The sequence below is a fragment of the Lontra canadensis genome, unplaced genomic scaffold (assembly GCF_010015895.1).
Source record: "Lontra canadensis isolate GAN:19392208 unplaced genomic scaffold, GSC_riverotter_1.0 scaffold60, whole genome shotgun sequence".
NCBI classification, from domain to species: Eukaryota; Metazoa; Chordata; class Mammalia; order Carnivora; family Mustelidae; genus Lontra; species Lontra canadensis.
In genome coordinates, this window is record NW_022631054.1 from 1,011,565 (window position 1) to 1,027,506 (window position 15,942).

Genomic DNA, 15,942 nt, shown 5'->3' on the forward strand with positions numbered 1-15,942 from the left:
ACTCAACTGCTACCATTTTTTTTCCATATGGCTTTTTTCTTTTTTCTTTTTTTAATACAGTTTTTTTTTCCTATTGTGGTAAGAACATTTAACATAAAATCTCCTCTTGTAACAGATGGTTAAGTGTATGATGCGTTACTATTATCTGTAGGCACACGTGGTATAGCAGATCTCTAGAACTTGTTCATCTTGTAGAGCTGAGATTTTATGTCCATTGATTATTGACTTCCCAGTTCCCCCTTCCATCAGCCCCTGGCACCCACACTTCTAGTCTTTGTTCCACAAGTTTGACTGTTCAATACCTCGAATAAGCACAAGTGTGCAGTGTGTGTCCTTCCGTGACTAGCTCATTTCGGTTAGCATCGCGTCCTCCATGTTCATTCACACTGTGCGTGCTGCAGTATTTCCTTCTTTGATAAGGCCGATAATATTCCATTATAAGGATAGGCTGCATTTCTAAAATCCATTCTTCCATCCTTGGACATTCAGGTCTTGGGAGCGGTTGACAGTGCGGCGATGAATATGGGACTGCTAATCCCTCCTAGAGATCCTGATTTCAGTTCTTTTGGATAAATACCCAGAAGTAGGATGGCTGGATCACGCTGAATTTGTTGAGAAGCACCATCCTGTTTTCCAGGAAGCGTCCGCATCATGAGGCATTCCCTCCAGCGGCATAACAGCGTTCCAGTGTCTCCACGACCTTGTCAACACCAGTCGTCTTTTGTTTTTTGATAACAGCCTTCCTAACAGGTGTGAGGTGACATTTCACTGTGGTTTCGATTTGTGTTTCTTTTATGACTAATGATATTGAGCCTCTTGTCATGAGCTGGTTTGCCATTCATCTGGCTTCTTTCACGTTTTGTCACATCAAAGCTTATTCCTCAACATATTATAATTTATTTTATTTTATTTTATTTTACTTTACAAAAAGGATGTTATGATGTATGCAACATTTTTGGACTTCTTGAAAAGTGTACTGACACAGTCTAAGCTGCGTCACTGCTGCTGTGTGTCCCTAAGGCCCACACCATGGGTGAGCATGCTGCGGCCAGTCCGTTTGCTCTCCTCTCTAGGTGCTAGGCTGTTTCTAGGTCTTTGCTACTGTGAGATCTGCCCCTCTGGATACTCTCGTTTGTGTCTCTGTGGAGTTGCTGGGCATAGATAGGGCACCTGATTGTTCTGCCTCGTGAGATCATGCCGGATGGTTTTCCAAAGTGGTTGTACTGCTTGGTGATCCCCACCCCTGGTAGAGGCTGGGTAGATCCGCGTTTTCCCCAGCGCTTGGCATCGTCAGACTTTCAACATTCTCCTGGTGGAATGGATGTGAAATGGTTTCTCCTGTCTTGATGTGCATGTCCCTGATTACTAATGAAGTTGGATATCTCTTTGTGTATTTATTGGACACGCATATTTTCTCTTCTGTCAGAGACTTTGTGACCTACCATTCAGTGACTGCTCTTTGCGTCTGAACATCTCCAGCCAGCGGCCTGCACTCGCTACCCTTGCTGCCTCGGCTCTCACTCCCTCTTCGAACCTTCCAAATGGAATATCGATCGCCTAGCTGTACAGAAGATGCTCTTGAAAGTTCCTTGCACGTGGCCAGCCCAGGGGTGGCACTTCTGTCTTCAGCAGCTGATCTTTCTCCACCTTCTTGTTCTTGGCTTTGCCTCCTCCTCAGTCATTCCCACCTTCTCTCTCCAGCACTTTCCCACACTCCCCTGAATGTTGACTCTCAGGCCTCCATTCTCAATCTTCTTCTCTGCCTACATGCATTTCCTAGGTGAGTTCTTCCAGACTGAGGCTTTCAATATCTTCAATGGTCTCATCATTTTCAAATTTATATCTCTAGTCTGGACGGTTCCCCTGAGCTCCAGACTTGTGTATCCCTCTACCCACTTGCCATTTCTGCTGGATATTTCACAGGCACTCAAATTTAACTTGTTCGTAAATGAACTCTTGATTTCCAACCCAAACTTCTTCCTTCCCAAAGTTTTCTCCTAGGAAACCACCACCAGCCAGCCAACTGTTCAAGTGGTAACACTTTGATATTATTCTTGATTCTTGCTTTCTTCTCTTCCCACAGGCAGTTCACCTGCAATTTTTCAGTCCAATTCCAAAATACACTTGGAATCCATCTAATTTCTTCCCCGCCACCAGGGCAGAGTGCAAGCTGCCATCACCCCCCTTCCTAGGCTAGTGTAGCAATCACTCACTGGTCTTCTCACCCTGACTCCTGCTTCCTACTATATAATTTCCACACTGTAGACAAAGTGATTTTTTAAAGAGATTTTATTTATTTATTTGACACAGAGAGTGAGCAAGAGAGAGTGAGAGAACATGCACAAGTAGGAAGAGCAGCAGGCAAAGGGAGAGGGAGAAGCAGACTCCCCGCTGAGCAAAGAGCCCGACGCGGGACTTGATTCCAGGACCCTGGGATCATGACCTGAGCTGAAGGCAGGCACTTAACCAACTGAGCCCCCTAGGTGCCCCCAATATGATTTTTTTAAATACCCAAAGATCATCTCTCTCTTCTTCTTAAAACTTTTGGTGGCTCCCTATTACTCTCCGAATAGAATCCAGGCTCCTCACCCTGGCTGGCAGGGCTCCTGCCCATGTCTTTGGCTGCATCAGTTCCCACTGAGCCCCTCACTCACCTGCTCCAGTCCCAGTGACCTCCTTTCTGCTCCTGGAACAACTAAGCTCCTTCAGACTTAGGAACCATTGTATATTCACCTGCCCGAACACTCTTCCCCTTGCTCCTGAGATGACTTCCTTACTCTCCTCTGGTATGTCTCAGGTTGAGTGTCACCTCTTTGGGGAAACATTTCCTGATGGCTCATTCTCAAGGGCGTTTGCTCCTCACTATCAGATAATACTGTCACCTTGTTGATTATCTTCATAATGCGTCAGAATCTGTAATTATTCCTATTGGGTTTTGTTTCCTTGCTTATCATCTGCCTTCCCCACTAGTGCAGAGGCTCTTGTGGGTGTGGCCACATTGTCTACTCGTTACCTTTGAATTTCTAGCGCCTGGCGCAGTGCCTAGCACATAGTAGGTGCTCGATAACTACTTGTTGAATGAAGGATGAATGAATGCATCACCCACTATACTGGGAGCCCCTTGAGGGCAGAAATTGTTTCCCCAGTACAGGACCTGGCACATAGTAGGTGTTCTATGTAGGAATGGAATCAGTCTTTAAAAATTATGGGAGTGGGGCACCTGGGTGGCTCAGTCGGTTGGGCATCTGCCTTCGGCTCAGGTCATGGTCTCGGGGTCCTGGGATCGAGCCCCGCATTGGGGTCCCTGCTTGGTGGGAGTCTGCTTCTCTTTCTCCTTCTCCTCCCCACTCATGCTCTCTCTGTCTGTCTCTCTCTCAAATAAATAAAATCTTTTTAAAAAAATTATGGGAACAACTTAAATTTAAAGGAATAAAGGAGGGAGAAGCTCTGCGGTCCTCTACCCTAATTTATTCATAATGTCACCCCTCTTTCATGAGACACACCAAGTGGCATGTGGCGGTGAGCCTCACGCTTAGTGGTGGCGGCTGAAGCCACCGTGCACTTACTGTAGCACATGCTGTACAAAGCACTTTATGTGGCGTTACTCATGTAATCTTTATAACAGTTCTACATGGTGGTTACTGTTAAGATCAGACCCATTTTACAGATGAGAAAACTGAAGCATGGGGGGGTGAAGCAACTTGCTCAAAGTCCCAGCTTTATAAAGGGTATTAATCACAGCTAATAAAGGGTAGAATTTTTATACTGCAGACTGTGAGGTGCCTGGGGGTAGGGTGCATAGCCTTTTTGTTTTTGATTAGCTGGGTGTCACCAGAGAACAAGCTCTTCGCTACTTTCCTATGAAATTGTTGCCTCCAGATAAAATCTTCTCACCACCGGGCATTTGGACATTGCTGATTTTTTTTGAAAATTTATTTATTTATTGGAGGGAGAGAGGGGGAAGGGCAGAGGAAAAGGGCAGGGAAGCAGACTCCCTGCTGGGTGCAGAGCCTGATGTGGGGCTCGATCCCACAACGCTGAGATCATGACCTGAGCTGAAACCCAGAGTTGGTTGCTCAGCTGACTGAGCCATTCAGGTGCTCCGGCCATTGCTAATTTTTGGTTATGTTCATTCATTTGTCCATGAGTCATACCTCTGCCTAGGATGCACTTTGTGAGTCTCTGTGTGGCTGACTCAAGTTACACACTGAAAGTGGGTTCCCTTTAAAAAACTGTTTTATGATGAGCCCCTAGAATAGAATTACCAGGTAAAAAGATAGAAACCTTTTTAGGTCTCTTGATACATATCACCAGATTGTTTTCCTCAAAGCTTGGCCCAGTCTATACCGTTAGCAGCTGCGCTCATTTCATAATAAGCTCACTATCCGTGCATGCTGTGACTTTTTCTGGTTGGCTAATTTATCTGAAATGGTATATATCTCAGTATTTCTTTCATTTCTGTCTTCTTGACAAGGATAAAGCATTTTATTGTCTTATTTCCTTTGATGTCAGTATCTTTTTATATTCTCCACTTACCTAATTTGGAGTTTTTTCTTACAAGTGAAGATGAGCTTGCATATGCATATGTGTGGGTTTTTCATATAGTATTTGATACAAGTAGCTTTTTCATTAGTCTGTTGGTTTTATTCGAGTTTTGTGATTCTTTGTTTTTCCTTCATAGAAGTTTCAACATACTCTCATGTGTCTTAACTAAGGGCTCTGCAATTGTTAGTGAGGGAATTTGTTCCTCTGTACCTTTTGTGCTCTGCGGGTTATAGACTGCCTTTATGTTATACATATGTTTTCCATTGTAGAAATAGAATGTGTTGTGCTCACTTTGGCAGCACATATACTAAAATTGGAACAATACAGAGAAGATTAGCATGGCCCTGTGCAAGGAGGACGTGCAGATTTGTCAAGTGTCCCATAAATTAAAAAAGAGAGAGAGAGAGAATGTTTATTGAGGAAAATCTAGTACAGACAGCCATATAAAGTGATCCCTTAATCCCACCATTCAGAGATGATTATTGTTAAAATTTACTTTGATTCTTTTTTTTTAAAGTGTCATAGTACACACTGTTTTTAATTTAAAAAGAAAGTATATTGGGAGATGTGTTTTTCTTTAAATACTGATATGTTAGGTGGACTTTTTAATGTATAAACACTTTAAATGTTCATTGAGTGGTCTAAAATGTCATATACTTAGGGTTAAAGACACAATTTAGTAACTGTGTATTGGCACCTCTTAAATGCAAGGTAGAGTGGGGTGTGGGGAGGGACGCAGATGGGGCAAGTACCCTGGGAATTTTATAAGAATCTTGGGAACCAAAATTCCAGATACAAGCTTCCATCACTCCACTCTGTCCGGATCCCCTCTCTCTGTTGACAGGATTGGGCTTTCTTACTTGCTATTGTATTTTATTCTAGTGATTTGTGGTTACAAAGTGTGACTCTGTCTTGTGTATTCTAATAGCATTTGTCAAGCATGGATCTGGTTAGTTCTTAAGAATTCTTAAGAAATGATCTCTAATGCTTTTTGTTTTATTACTGCTTTGCCGTACTGTACACTAGTTTTATTTTTTTCATCTCTTGTCTTTATCCTGTCCTTTTGATTTTTTTTTTCTTTGTTCAGCCTATTCCATAACGTTTTGGCAATAGCTTTGTGCTGTGTTTAGAAAACTGGTGGGGTGCCTTCTATTTCCAGCAATGTGGTGGTCCAGATACTCTGAACAGCCTCCCCACTGACAACAAAGAAAACTGCATCCTGACTTACAAGAAAGCGGGGGATCCTTCAGAGGTCAAAATTAAGTGAAAGCAGGCATCTCCACTTAGAGTAAAAGCCAGCCTATTCTCCACCCACTAGCCAGAGGGATTCTTTTAAAATGTAAGTCAAATCATATCAGGTTTTATTGAAACTGCCTAAAACCCTGTGCTGGCTCCCGTCTCACTCCAAATTAAAGCCAAAGTCCTCTAAGGGCTTCTAAGGCCCTTTGTGATCAGCCCCTGTCTCGTCTCAGATTCTCTCCCTCACCACACTCCCTCCTGCTCATCCCATCAGAGTCTTGGCAGCCTCCCTGCAATTCCTTGAGCTCCCCCAGGCACGTTCCTGCCTTAGCACCTTTGCACCAGCTTTTCCTTCTGCCTGGATCACATTTCTTCCAGGTACCACACAGGCTCACTCCTTGACCTCCTTTGCATCTTTGCCTGAAGGTCAACTTCTCAGTGAGGCTTTATGCTTTATTTAATCCTGCCACCTGCCCCTCCCCCTGCTCTTTTCTTTCTTTTATTCAATACCATTTATTATCTCCTAATTTACTATATGACTTACTTCTTTATTATATTTGCCTCCCTCCTGATGGACTGTAAATATGATGAGGACAAGGACTTTGTCTACTTTGTTCATTAGTGTATCCCACACATGTAAAATTATGACTATTCAAATATGTGGTAAATGAACTCATTAACTCAGAGAGAAAACCTAACTCTGGAACTGGCTTTCTCTCTAGGAGTGTATGTTGAACCCTTGTGGCATTGATCTTTAGTTTTTTTTTTTTTTTTTCCTTTTCAAGTTTTTATTTTTATACATTTTTTTGTATTAAAAAGAAAAGCATAATTACCACAAATTACAAAGGACTAAAGCAGGACTAGAATAATGAATGAATCACTTCAGCCTGGAAAGCAGATGCTCTCAATAATATTAATGTTATAATACAAGCTCATTCAAGTATTTTACATTTTTTTTGTCCTTTTATGATCTTTAGTTTTGATAGCTGTGTGGGATCCTAGAGGCTCAGTCAGGATGGAGACTCTGATAGGATCCCTTGCAGTAAGCTGGGAACCACCCCCAAAGGTCCATCATCAGTGTAAGGGTAAACCAGAAAAACACCTATCCCACAGAAGAGGACAGCAAAAAAACACACGTCTTTGGGATCTTTGTAGTGGTTGGAAGAGGGCACAAAACTGAGACTTTACAGCCCTAAGTTAGCCTTTTCTTGGGTTTGTTGCCCAAATTTATATTAATTGTGTTGTCTGAAAAACCTCAAGACTAGAATTTATTATATCTTGCAGAAGCAAACACGTCTCTCTGGAGTGGAAATCTTTAGCCTAGACTTTTAAGAATTCTCACAAGTAAAGTGCCAAAGTACATGAATTAGCTGTCAAAAATCACAAAACACAAAGAAAGAGGTCACCATTGAGGGAATGAAGTAATAAACAGCAGAACCAGACCTGAAATTATTTCATGTATTAGAATTCTCAGATGTTAAAGATAAAACAGAATGTTTACAATGTTTAAAGAAATAAGAAATTGTGATAAAGGGATACTTGTGTGGCTTAGTTGGTTGGGCCTCCAACTCTTGATTTCAGTTTAGGTCATGATTTCAGGGTCATGGGATCAGCTCTTCATTGAGCTCTGCATTAGGCTCCACACCCAGTGTGGAGCCTGCTTAAAATTCTCTCTCCCTCTCCTTCTGCCCCTGCTCCCCTACTGTGCTCTCTCTTAAAAGAAAAGAAAATGTGAACAAAGAATAAGCAAATATAAAAATATGAACTAGCAGATTTTTTTTAAGTGGGCTCCATGCCAACATGGGGCCTCAACTCATAACCCTGAGATCAAGACCTGAGCTGAGATCAAGAGTTGGCTGCTTAAATAGCTGAACTACCCAGGCGCCTCTTCAGCAGATTTTTTTAAAAAAAGATTTTATTTATTTATTTATTTATTTATTTATTTGACAGAGAGAGAGAGACACAATGAGAGAGGGAACACAAGCAGGAGGAGTGGGAGAGGGAGATGCAGGCTTCCCGCTGAACAGGGACCCCAGTGCAGGGCTCGATCCTGGACCCTGGGATCATGACCTGAGCCAAAGCAGATGCTTAATGACTGAGCACCCAGGTGCCCCACCAGCAAATTTTTAAAAGGATTAAATAGAACTAAAAATGAAAAAATATGAAAATTGAAATAGTGCACAGAGTAAGCAAGCTATTAGAGACAGTTAAAGAGAGAATTAGAGAATGGGAAGATAGAGTTGAAGAACTGATGTCAGTGTAGCACAAAGACAGGGAGATAAAAAATAAGAAAGGCACAGGAAGTGGCAGACAGAATAAGCACACATCAGACACAATGTCTAATTATAGTTTCAGGGGAGATTGCATGAGGATACAGAAACCCTACCAGTAATCTGAACAGGAAAATTTCAGTATAAAGAATTGTCAACTTTAAAAATGGTTAATTACTAAAAGGGGCAAAAGCAGTTACTGCTGTTAGTAAGAGAGAGTGAACAAGGAAGCAACTTGGAGGAGGGCTCCTCCCTCCAAGGCTGAGGTTGAAACCTTTGAAGAAAGGCCATGACCATCACAGAGACATGCAACCTATCAGTGGCAGAGAAACTTGTCTAAGGGTGCCCACCACAACTGGATCATAGGGGTGGTTTTCTTCTGAGTGGAGGGGAAGCTTGCTGGAGGGTTCAAGCTTCAGTTCAAGGCTGAACTGAGGTGAAGGCTACCAGACTCTCCTATGCTGAGCCATGGAGGCCACACAGAAAGCAGCAGGCTAAAGAGGGAAAGTCTCTTCTTCCTGATATGCCTTACGGTGTCCTTCTAGCAACCTCTGTTGACAACCTAACACAGAGCTACCTGGCAAAGAATGTTCATCTCTAGTGCCACAAAGCAAGACAAAGAAGGGTGGATTGGGGACTGAGAGGCCAAAAGTTAATAACTGGCAGAAAGTCAATAGAATGGGAGAGAGGGAGACATGTCTTCAGATTTAGGAAACCCAACAAATCCCACACTTAGGCAAATAATAGTAAAACTGAATACTGAAGACAAAAAAAAAAAGATTTTAAAACTAGTGAGGGAAATGAGACAGATAGAAGACTACCTATAGAAGAATGACAGACTTAGAGCTTTTCTCTCTAACAATGGAAAGTGGGAGATACTGGAATAGCAGCTTTAATATACCAACCTAGAATTTTGTATCCAGCAAAATTGTTTTTCAAGAATGAGTATGAAATGTAGGCATTTTCAGACAAGCAAATTGCGAGAGACAGAGCTTCGCTAACAGAAATTCTAAAGGATATATTTCGGTGATAAGGAAAATGACTCCAGAAGGATGGTCTGTGTTGCAAGAAGGAATGGTGACCAAAGATAGCTAAATATGTGGGTGTATCCAAAGGATCATTGACTGTCACCACTTCCACCACCAATAACATTTAATTCGTGGGGTTAAAAACAGTATTCAGGGGCACCTGGGTGGCTCAGTCGTTAAGTGTCTGCCTTCGGCTCAGGTCATGATCCTGGGATCCCGGGATCTGGCCCACATTGGGTTCCTTGCTCAGTGGGGAGACTCCTTCTCCCTCTTCCTCTTCCTGTGCCTGCCACTCCCCCAGCTTATGCTGTCTCTCAAATAAATAATACATAGATAATATAATGGATAATAGATTTTATATATTAGAAATATATATCTATATAAGTAGATGATATAATTACCAACATTGAAGGTAATTAAAATTTAGTTTAGACACCAGCATTTAAAAAATAGACAAAAAATATAGTTGAGAGCACAGGAAAACCCCATACATATCTGGAAACTTGATTTTCGACAGAGCTTGCAAAACAGAACATTGGGGATTGTTTAATATATAATGCTGGGGGCACCTGATTATCCAAATGCAAAAAATGAAATTGAATCCCCATCTCAATGAAAGTGTGAATATAAATCCCAGAAATCCATATAGGAGAATATCTGTTTGACCCTGAAACAGGGAAGAAGAGTAAAGAATCTCTTACAAACCAAAAAAGGAAAAGACTGATGTTTGTCTACATTAAAAAGAAGCACTTCTGTTCATCTGTTAGTGAAAGGAAAGAGGCAATCACACCCTGGGAGAAAACATGGAAACACATGTACAACTGGATAAGGAATCAGTACACAGAATTTATGAAGGATTCTTTAAAAAAAAATTTTTTTTTAATTTGAGAGAGAGAGAGCGCACACACAGGAGGAGAGTGCGAGGGAGGAGCAGACTCCCAGAAGAGCAGAAAGCCCAATGTGGGACTCGATCCCAGAACCCTGAGATGATGACCTGAGCCGAAAGCTCAGATGCTCAACTGACTGAGCCACCCAGGCGCCCCTCTATGAAGGATTCTTACACAAGAATCTTAAGAAAATAAGAAGAAAAGCAGTAAAAAATAGAAAGCAATAGAAACATAGACAAAAGACTTTAATAGGCAGTTCACAGAAGAGGAAATCCAAATAGAAAATGAAAAAGTGCTCAACTTCTTTGGTAATCAAGGAAACACAAATTCAAATGAAAAGAAGACATCATTTTCTACTGACTAGATTAGAAAAAAAATTAAAGGCATGGTAATATCAAGAGCTGGTGAGGGTATAGAGTAGTTGGATCTCTTAGACACTGACAGGTAGGAGCTGGTGTTTCTATTTTGGGAAACCAGTTAGCATTATTCATATAAAGTTAGACATGTGTATACCCTACCTTCCAGCAAGTTCTTAGATATGTGTTGTAAAGAAACTCTTGGCATGTGTATTTGAGGAAATACATAAGAGTGTTCATAGGAGAAATTTTTTTAGTATAAAACATTGGAATCAACATTAACGTTTGTTGGCAGGGTAATAGATAAATAAATTACAGTGTATTCCATATAATGAATTTGATGCAGCATATTGTGAATTATGGCTACATATTTCATTTGGATGAATCTTGGGAACGTGCGTTTCAACAATAAAAAAAGCAAGTTGCAGAGATTACGTACTTTATGGTTTCATTTTACATAAATTTCAGAAGCGCACTAAATACTGTGCCAGACAGAACAGGAGAGTAATGAAAACAAAATCCAGGATAACAGGTACCTCTGGAAGGGTTAGGGAAGTAGCATGTCACTGGGGTGGGGCCACATGGGGGTTTCAAAGATCTTGGAAATTTTATATTTATTTAGCTGGTGGTGGGTACACAGATATTCTTTTTTTTTTTTTAAAGATTTTATTTATTTATTTGACAGACAGAGATCACAAGTAGGCAGAGAGGCAGGCAGAGAGAGAGGGGGAAACAGGCTCCCCGCTGAGCAGAGAGCCCGATGCGGGACTCGATCCCAGGACGCTGGGATCATGACCTGAGCCGAAAGCAGAGGCTTAACCCACTGAGCCACCCAGGTTCCCTACACAGATATTCATTTGATTGTTATTCTTTATATCTTACAGTATAAAATTTTTTGTAGGAATTAAATATTTAACAAAAATTGAGTCTGTCATTATTACTTATTATATTCTTTGGTAGGCTCACATTTATTCTTTTATCATGTCACTTCTAACATTCAGAAACATATCTTGGGGATTTTAATTAGTAGTAGCCTACTTAATCTATTTATTAAATTGGGGAGCATTCTCTTTTTTTATTTTCCAGCTAGGAGAGGTAGAGCTCTTATATTTTATTTCTCTCATTAAGGTTTTATTATTCTGTTTGAATAAGTTATTGTGGCTCAAGTACATCCAAGAATTTAATAACATACTGCTTTCGTTACTATTGTGAGTGGAAACATTTCCCTGTGTTTCTGAGCTGAGACAATGGCTTGCATGCTGAGACACTGATTTCCCCCCCAAACTACCCATTCCCTTTGGATTTTCCAGGTAGGCAAACAAGTCATCTGCATTTTATATATTTTTTTCACTTCCTATATATTATACTTTTTCATTTCTTTTTTCCCCCCCAGTAGCTATTGCCCAAAGAAACATGATATATAAAGTAGGAATGGTGACAGAAAGCATCAGACTTGGAAGTCAGAAGACATGGGTTCGAGTCCTGACTTTACCATATAGTAGCTGAGTAACTTTAGGCAAGTTAACTTAATCTCCCTGAGCCTGTTTCTCCCGTTTCTTCATCGGGAAAATGAAAGGTTGAACTTAATTACTAAGGTTGGTTCTGGTTCTGAAATGAGGCCATTCTAATGCGTTTCCATTAAGTTGGACTTGCTCTTTATCTTAAATAGTCTCTCTGCATTGCAGGGTTTGACTTTGTAGTTTTAATCAAGAATAGATGCTATAGGCTACAGAATATTACCTTCACACGTACTGAGAAAATGAGATTTGAATTGTAGATTCCTCTTTTCCATATTATGATGAAGCCAGTGGTCGCTTTGCTCACATTGTTCCTGTCTTCCAGAGAGAGGTAAATTGTCTGTATTGTTCCACATAGAGGAAAATCACTGAAGGTGATTCTTTGGCTACGAGGGCAGATTGGGTTAGTTACGGTTTCGTTTTAGATTTTCCTGTATGTTCACAAGTTAAATTCTGCCATAGGTTTTTGTTCTTTTTTCCCCCTTTGTGTGTGCTGCCTTTGTTCATTCCATTTTTTTTGTTTTTAAAATATTCTTGTGCTCTTTATGTAGAATAGAGATTATTGATTTATTCTTTAAAAGTTGAGGAGTTATTTAAGGACTCCATCAGGGCCAGAAGATATTTTAAGTGTTTGACCTTGTTTCTTGTGTGGATCCACTCACTTATTGGGCCTCTTTGAGGAGGGCACCCAGTTGGGTGCAGCTGGACGGCCCCTTGCCTGGGACCACTCGGAGTTCTGGTACTAACTCCCTCCAGAACCTATAATAGGTCACTTCCGTTTTCTGACTTTTCTCATCTGAAAATGGGGACTGCAGCTGGCACCCAGATGGGGTCTGAGGCAATGGTGGGGGTGCTCTGTAAACTCCCTGCCCTCTCTCTGGGAGGGGCCTGATAGATTGGGCAGCTTGTATTTTTACAGATGTTTGTCCATTTCCACTCAGTTTCCAGACTCATAGAAAGAGCTAAGACTTAACAAGCCTGTTGCCACATGCCTTTAGAATATTTATTTTGCAGATTTTTTTGTTTGTTTCATTTTTTCTTAAAACAGGGGAGGGGGAGGAGACTTTAAAGATGTATTTATTTATTTATGTTAGAGACAGAGTGCACACAAGCAGGCATATTTAAAAACACAAACATTTTATTTTTTAAAAAAGATTTTATTTGTCAGAGAGAGAGAGCGCGAGAGAGAACACAAGCAGGGGGAGCAACAGGCAGAGGGAGAAGCAGGTTCACCCCAGAGTAAGGAGCCCAGTAGGGGCTTGATCCCAGGACCCTGCGATCCAGAACTGAACTGAAGGCAGAAGTTTAACTGACTGAGCCATCCAGACATCCCAAGGCGGGGCTTGAAGTAGCAAAGGGTAGCTTTGCATTATTTCCTGTGTAGTTAAAATTTTTTTATTTATGTCACTAATAAGAAGAGAACTCTTATTGTAACACAAGGGTGTCTTTTCTTCTTACTTTATTGTGAAAACACTTTGGAACCTCTTTTCTCAGGATCCTCATGGATTCATTTATATAGCATTTCTTCCCAAAAGCTTTAAAAGTTAGCTTAATGCTTTTTAAGAAGTGGAGCTAAGGGAAATAATTCAGAGCAACTGAGATTAATTTTACTTAGTAACAGAAAGCTCATGAACAAGAATGTTAAGTTATATGAACAAGGATATATTTGTTTCCCTTTTCTAGAATATATACTTCCCAGTTCCAAGATTGAAGCCTGGCACATAGTAGGTGCTCAAAAAGTATTTGTTGAATGACTCAATTAATGAATATGGATAGCTTGAATTTTTGACTTTAATATGTGCATGCTTTTCTTTACTAATGAGACTAATGGTTTATTAGCTTTTTATCATATACATGAATATTATTTCTGCTTATGCAACCTGTGGCTTTTCTTTCTCAAATTTACTCACTCCTGTGGCTGGCTATGGTATTGTAATACTTTTTCTTTTTCCCCTGTTGGTCTTCTCCACTACCTCCTTCTAGACTCTTCAGATGGCTTCTATTAATCTCTTATTCCTTTCTTCCTCCCTCTCTCCCTCCCTCCCTTTTTTCTTTCTTTCTTCTGGTTCTTTTTCTCATCACTCATGTATTTCTTATTCATTCATTCATTCATTCATTCATTCATTTAGAAGGTATTATTCAAAAAAGCACCTACTCTATGCCAGACTGCTAGGAACGGGGGAGATGGGGGTGAACAAGATGGTCATGATCTTTGGGGTCATGGAATTTAGAGTCTGACAGGGAAGACAGGCCTGAACAGATACATTTCACAAATACCTAATTATAAATTATGACAAATGCCATGAAGGCTAAGCTTGTTGGGGGGAGCGTGGAGCCTTAGGAAAGGCTTTCATGAAGCCGTTGTAGCTGAGATCTAAAGGAAAATTAGGAGCTGGCAGGGTTGGGGCCTCAGGGAAGAGCAGGGGGAGGGCTGGGGTTGGGGGAAGGGAAGCGAGGTTTCCCTAGGAGCCCAGAGCAACTGGCTTAATGGAACATGGTAGCTCAGCAGGGATGAGGGGACTCAAGGGCACAGTCAGGGCTTTCTCATATCCGTCTTTCAGTCAGGACTCCTCCTCTAGGACCTGCCTGGCAGACTCTCACACTGTGACAAATTGCACTGGCTGTCCGCAAATGGTCTGTGTTACAGATTGCTTTTCTGCATTTTTAAGTCATCTAAGAAAAAAAATTTTAATTTTATGTAATTTGTAGTTCTGTCTTTGGGCAAGTCACATAACCTCTTAAAGCCTCGGTTTTCCTGAAATGGGAGGAATTTTGTCTACCCCTTGGGGTCCTCTGTGACCTCTGCCGGGTCACCCTGTGATTACCTGTTGGAGGCCCATCTTCCTCCCCAGACTGAGAGCTGAGGGTGGGGGAAGGTCTAATTCACCTGTATTCTTCTGGCTCCTGTGACAGGGCCTGGCATGGAATGAGGGCATCTGGGAGGCCTTCACAGAAGAGGAAGCCCCAGGGCTGGGCCCAGAGGCCAAGCTGAATTTGAGGGAGGGGGAAGGGCTGGAGAGATGTGGACAGACCCCAGGTCTGGAAAGATAGGTCAGTGAGGACCAAAGCAGAGAGGAAGTAATGATAACAACGATAATGATGGCGCTATCTCACTGGGCCCTTGTCGTGTGCCAGACACTGGTCTAAACGCCCTACATACACTCATTTATCCTTTCAGTGACCCTATGAGTTAGGTATTATAATCATTTCCATTTTACAAAGGAGCATACCGAGGTTCGGAGGGATTAAGTACCTTGCCCAAGGTCACATATCTAGTAAGTGTTGGAGGCTGGATTGAAGACCAGGCATTGTGGCTTCAGAATGTACAAGGCAATGAATGCAAAGGAGGAGGAGGGCTTAAATGCCAGGCTAGAAGCCCCTTCAGTCTTTATTGTACTGGTTATGGGAGCCATGGAAAGCTTTTGAGGGAGGGAGTGCTCAGGCTGTGCTCAGGGTGCCGAGGAAAGCTGAACGTGACTGTGCCTCTCTCCTGCAGAAATCATCCGCGGATCAGCCCCTGTGCAGCAGCAGCCTGTGGGGCCCTGTGGCCGACGGCCAGGACTGCGTGGCTGAGGGCCTGTGGCTGCCGCAACTACACGTAGGGGACTGGCTGGTCTTTGAGAACATGGGCGCCTACACCGTGGGCATGGCTTCCCTCCTCGGGGGGACCCAGACCTGCCGAGTCACCTATGCCATGTCCCGGGTGGCCTGGTAAGGGGGCCCTGCTGAGAAGGCAGTAGGGGAAGAGAAGGGAGCAGGTGGGGAACGAGAAATCTGAGATCTGAGACTGGTTTCCATGTAATCCAGTTTGACGAGTAGCTCTTGGCTATTGATTCCAAGTGAGGCCTGTGTTTGGCACCTGGCCGTGGCCATGAAGGAGACAGAGCTTCCCTTGAGCAGCTCAGCACCCTGTGAGAGACACAGAGCAGCAGACGGGCCTCCTGATAATACGGGGGCTGGGGGTGGGGGGCGCCGAGGTCGGGCTATGGAACCGGAGAGCCCTCCCTGATGCCCAGACTGACCTCCCAGAGGAAGGAAGATATGGGAGTCAGCCGGCAGGAGGCAGCGGGGGCTCCGGGCAGAAGGAACAGAGTGAGCAC

At 42.3% G+C, this 15,942-nt stretch overlaps 1 protein-coding gene and 1 non-coding gene across 3 annotated transcripts in view; both read left to right on the plus strand.

The window, feature by feature from the left end:
- Nucleotides 1–15,942, plus strand: part of AZIN2 (antizyme inhibitor 2) — a 35,571-nt gene that overhangs the window by 16,958 nt on the left and 2,671 nt on the right. For both annotated transcript variants that reach the window (XM_032877138.1, XM_032877137.1), the window contains exon 9: nt 15,339–15,553. In XM_032877138.1, coding sequence (XP_032733029.1) covers nt 15,339–15,553 — 215 coding nt within the window. The remainder of the gene's footprint in view (nt 1–15,338; nt 15,554–15,942) is intronic.
- Nucleotides 4,829–4,934, plus strand: LOC116879440. The gene has a single exon (XR_004385018.1). It is a non-coding gene; the product is annotated as a U6 spliceosomal RNA (small nuclear RNA).